The sequence below is a fragment of the Scylla paramamosain genome, chromosome 7 (assembly GCF_035594125.1).
Source record: "Scylla paramamosain isolate STU-SP2022 chromosome 7, ASM3559412v1, whole genome shotgun sequence".
Classification (NCBI taxonomy): Eukaryota; Metazoa; Arthropoda; class Malacostraca; order Decapoda; family Portunidae; genus Scylla; species Scylla paramamosain.
The window spans coordinates 11,905,001-11,910,000 of record NC_087157.1 but is presented as its reverse complement, the minus strand read 5'-3'; the positions used below and the strand labels follow the sequence as shown (position 1 = coordinate 11,910,000).

The 5,000-nt window shown below is 50.8% G+C and overlaps 1 protein-coding gene across 6 annotated transcripts in view; it reads right to left on the bottom strand.

Annotated features, from left to right (window-relative positions):
* LOC135102080 (serine/threonine-protein kinase MARK2-like) overlaps positions 1 to 5,000 on the bottom strand; it is a 128,037-nt gene that overhangs the window by 94,333 nt on the left and 28,704 nt on the right. For 3 of the 6 annotated variants that reach the window (XM_064006789.1, XM_064006805.1, XM_064006806.1), the window contains one exon: positions 1,725 to 1,760. The exons of the other annotated variants lie outside the window; for them this stretch is intronic. In XM_064006789.1, the coding sequence (XP_063862859.1) occupies positions 1,725 to 1,760 (36 nt within the window). The remainder of the gene's footprint in view (positions 1 to 1,724; positions 1,761 to 5,000) is intronic. 6 annotated transcript variants of the gene reach the window in all.

Sequence of the window (5,000 nt, the reverse complement as noted above, 5' to 3'; positions counted from 1 at the left end):
GACGCGGGACAGCGATGGATTAATTGGCAAGACTTGATAACTGAGGCGGACCAGCTGGGAAGAACAGTCTGTGTAAAAAGTTGGAGGCGGTGCCCGCGGGGGTGTGTGAGTCTGACCACCGCCACCACCACCGGCGTCAACACTCCTCTCCTCCCCTGTACCCTTCCTCACACCCTGCTGCACCACACCACAGCTACACACGCCACCCTACCCGACACCACCTCATCACAGCCTCCCTCCTTCCCTCCTTCCCATGCAATACCTCATCACACACCAATGCCGCCGCCGCCACCTACATACATTACACAGTACAGAAATTTGAGCTGAAATTTCTAATATTACAACCGAATAAATATTGCCATACATACACCCACCCTTCCACTCCTACAGCACCACAGCGCCTCCTAGCCTCCCCTGCAGCACTTCACAGCCACACCATCTCCGCCCTTCCCCACCTACAGCAGCACACCACAGCCACAACGATCCCAACTCCCCCCTCCCTGCAGCAGCACATCACAGCCACCCCGCCTCCCTGACCCTCACAACACAGCCGAAGAGTAATCAAGTGGCAGACTCGTCCAGCTCCTCTTCAAGCCACGCGATTTGCACGAAGCATGGGAGGCAAACACGAATGTTGCCTTCAGCCCAGGCACGTGGAATGTAAGGACTGATCCCCTTTCCGATGAACTGGGACAACACGAATCCTTGGAATCCATTGAGATTTAATAAGTACATATAAATGTACGCCCAAAAGCAGCCACAGCAGCGTCTAGTTCCATAACTTTCCTCTCATTGGAGTCTTGACACATTCTGTGCCCGTGCTGCAATTACATTTCAGTCGCAGCGTAGGTCACGGCTCAATGCAATCATTCACGTTAGTGAGCAGAGCTGCTCGAGGTTGTCACCGTGCATGACTCCAGAGGTCGCGACTACACAAGACTAATAATAACAGCAGTCACAGCAGCAGGATGCAGCAACAACAACAACAACAACAGAAGCAGCAGCAGCAGCAGCAGCAGCAGCAGCAGCTGCTGCAACCCTTCGCCTGGACCATGACAGCGCAGTGTCCGACACACCGTGAAACACTACCCTGGCGTCAGGTGCACCTCCCAGTCTCCCACCGCCGCCACTCTCCGCTCCGCCTCTCGTCCCCACGTCCGGGAGGCTGCTGCTATGAACCTTGCTCCTGCAGGCTGGCTGAACACCCACCCAACGTAGTATGAATATCACAGGCTGTCGTCACATCACGATAACAGCTCCGCGGCCCGGCTACCTCCCCTCCTCGGTGCGTCCCGCCAGTCAGCCATCCAGCAGCCGTGACATGACAGGCCCTAGGCCTCCCCCCATCCTCGACTACCGCTTCGGAAACGCTATGGCCCGTGATCGACACCCGCGAACCAATTTCAAGCTGTGATTTTTCTCTCTTTTTACGGTGACGGTTCCTTCCTGCCGGAGAGCGAGCACGATCAACAACAACAGGAAACCCTCGCGCCGCCCCGCGATACACCCCCACAGTACACGGCTGCTTCTGTAGCTGTAGCATCAAGCTGTACAGAACTCGTGAACATCAGCACTACTAAGTTCCGCTCGTTGGCAGCTTCTAGTGAACGCATCGCTACGCAGCACTGCTCCTCAGGGCGCAGGACTCAAGCACGCCGAGGCAGCCAACAAAGGATAGTGTTTCCCACGAGGATGCTTCCTCCGTAAAACTATGAGATACTCACCCTGGTTGATCCGCCAGCGACACTTGTTGCCCTTACCTGCAAAGAAGAAAATAATCATCAGTAACGGCGAACCACAAAACAGTTAATTAACAAAATCCCTACGCAGTAATAAAATAACCCACTACAATCAGCACTAAGCAGCATTTCAGTTCAATGATGTGCTAACCATCCTCATCTCTGCAATATGTGTTATACAAACAATCCCTGAGGGACTCTTGGTTACACTCCTCGGTGGTGACACCCGACAGGTCTCTGGTGGGTGGGCGGCACTTCTCTGCCGCGCGTGGAGATGGAAGGGTTGGAGGCAGTTGAGAATATTCCTGAAATTGGTGTAGTGGGGCCATCACGGCAAATGACATGTGTCACACTCCATCAGGCGTGCGGGGCGCCTTTAGACGTGATACCTCCCCCTGCCCTCTTCCCCCGGGCCACGCCTCGTCCCAGCATGGTGTTCAAACCATCACGCTGATTCCAATTCTCCTCCAAAAATACAGGGACGAGCCTCGATAGCCCCGCACGCTTGGGTAGCTTGCCAGTTTGTTACCGGGTGACGCCAGACCAAGCGTGGCTCACTGAACCACATACCAAGACCTTGTGGGCGGCCAGTAGCCGAGGGCAGCCAGTGCACACGACCTGACCGCGGGGCAAGTCGACGGCTTCCCTCGACCACGATGAGGGCACGCCAACCACCACAAGGTCGCCGCCACTGCGCTGAGGAGGGAGGCAAGGGCGGGTACGGTAGGCGCTGGATGGAAGAGGGAAGGGGGGGGAGGGCAAGGGACATCACTCACCCTTCCACCATACGTGACTGCCAGCCACTGTGTCGCCCTTACTGAACCCCGCCCACTGCTGCACCATGCCCTGTGCATTGCCTGTCCCATCACTAGCCCTCCCTCCCCTTGTACAGCCATACACCAACTGCGTACAAAACTTCGTTGAGACTTAACTGCCTTACCAAGAGCTAAAGTGATTAGATATGGCAAGAAAAAAGCAAGGAAACACAAAACCTTTTAACACCTACATACAATTACTCAAGAAACACAAGTAACAAGAGATATGTTGGCCTAAGAAGAAAGTATCTCTATTCTTTAATTACATAAAATTATTGCATGAAAAGAACATCAAAAACACAAACAACTTAAGGTCTTGAGAGCCACAAGTGACAGCTAATGGCCGCCGCAGGTGTGCATTGTGCAATCCTATGGGGGGGAGGGAGGAGGGGAGAGTGGGAGAAAAAATGCGCACCCCTACACGTCTGTCCTATCACAATGGCAGGACAAAACCTTTATTTAGTCTACCACATAAGACCTGAACACTCCTGACGTCACCACCACTATTACTGTTGCAGGAGCAGGAGGAGGAGGAGGAGGAGGAAAAAGAAAGAGAAAGAGAAGAAAGAGAAAAAGAAGGTGAAGAAGAAAATATAAGTAACAATAATAAGAAGAAAACGAGGACGGTGATGAATATGAAAACAGTGACCCTGATTACTTTCAGGATACACGGGTGTGTGTGTGTGTGTGTGTGTGTGTGTGTGTGTGTGTGTGTGTGTGTGTGTGTGTGTGTGTGTGTGTGTGTGTGTGTGTAAGCAGGTGCATGAAATCACCATGATGAGCTTGTATGTATGTAGGCATGCATGTACTATCTATGTATGTATGAATGTACGTAATGTACGTATGTATGTATGTATGTATGTATGTATGTATGTATGTTTGTAGGATTGCGACAACGACTCAATCACAGGATGACTCAGTGGAGAGATCGATTGGCGGCGGAGGGAGGTGGAGGCGAGGAACAGAACAATCCACCACCACCACTACACTACAGCCACCAGCACCATCACTACCAGCACTTCCTCTCCCGGGGCTTCCTTCCACGTCTTACATCCTGGAACTGATAGCCGCGCCCTTTGACCAGCTTACGGCGCTACACCTGCATATGTAATTCCAACAAAAATCATTCCCAGGAGGAGAGAAGACCTGACAACGTGGCCGCCAGTGTACCACCACCACCACCACAACCACAACCACAACCACCACCAGGAGGAAACAAAAACGGCTAGGACAGACTATATCCACACAATTTCTAAACATCATAAATTATTTACATTATGCTGTGGTTTGCAATGCATGTATGTACGTACGTCTGTCAATATACACACGTCACTATTATTCTTTACTTTCTCTCTCTCTCTCTCTCTCTCTCTCTCTCTCTCTCTCTCTCTCTCTCTCTCTCTCTCTCTCTCTCTCTCTCTCTCTCTCTCTCTCTATTTATTATCCTTAACGATCAAAGAGGATACTGTAATTTTCCCATCCAGCTTTAAAATTACCCCCAGCGAGAGAAGTCCCTCATTTATACAGCTTTAAGACAGGAGACGAGCAGGAGGAGGAGGAGGAGGAGGAGGAGGAGGAGGAGGAGGAGGAGGAGGAGGAGGAGGAGGAGGAGGAGGAGGAGGAGGAGGAGAGGGAGTGAGGGAGGGAGACGAAAATATCTTAGAGGGAAGGTTGCTCGAGCACAAGGCTTGGAGAAGCGGCAGAGATTGTGGAACGAGGCGGCAGAGAGAGAGAGAGAGAGAGAGAGAGAGAGAGAGAGAGAGAGAGAGAGAGAGAGAGAGAGAGAGAGAGAGAGAGAGAGAGAGAGAGAGAGAGAGAGAGAGAGAGAGTAAAGACCCCGAGAACAATAGGACGTGGCAAGGCGAAGTAAAAACAAACGCATTAAGAAAGAATTAGAAGGGCGCACCTTACCAAAGACTGAGCAATAAGTTGAGAGCCTGATCGATTGACTGACTGACTGACTGACCGACTGACTGACTGACCGACTAACTGACTGACCGACTGACTGATATTTTAGCACCGGAGTAACAATGAGGTCATAAATTACTGTTTGTTATCCTTTCAAATCCTTAGAGAGAGAGAGAGAGAGAGAGAGAGAGAGAGAGAGAGAGAGAGAGAGAGAGAGAGAGAGAGAGAGAGAGAGAGAGAGAGAGAGAGAGAGAGAAATAAGATAGGGCTGGGAGAAGATAGGGAGAAACAGATAGGTATGTATCACTGATAACGAAGGTAGGAAGGTAGAATGGAAGAAGGAAGGAAAAGGAAATGGGGAGGGAAATAAGAGGAAGACGTGACGTACTTGGCAGGAGGAAAACAGAGGAGGAAACCAACATAGATAAGAGGAGAAAAATGATGTAGTGAAGTGGAAAAATCATAATGAACAACTTAATGAGACAGGAGAGAAAAACAGGAATATAAATTAACAAAGAGAGAGAGAGAGAGAGAGAGA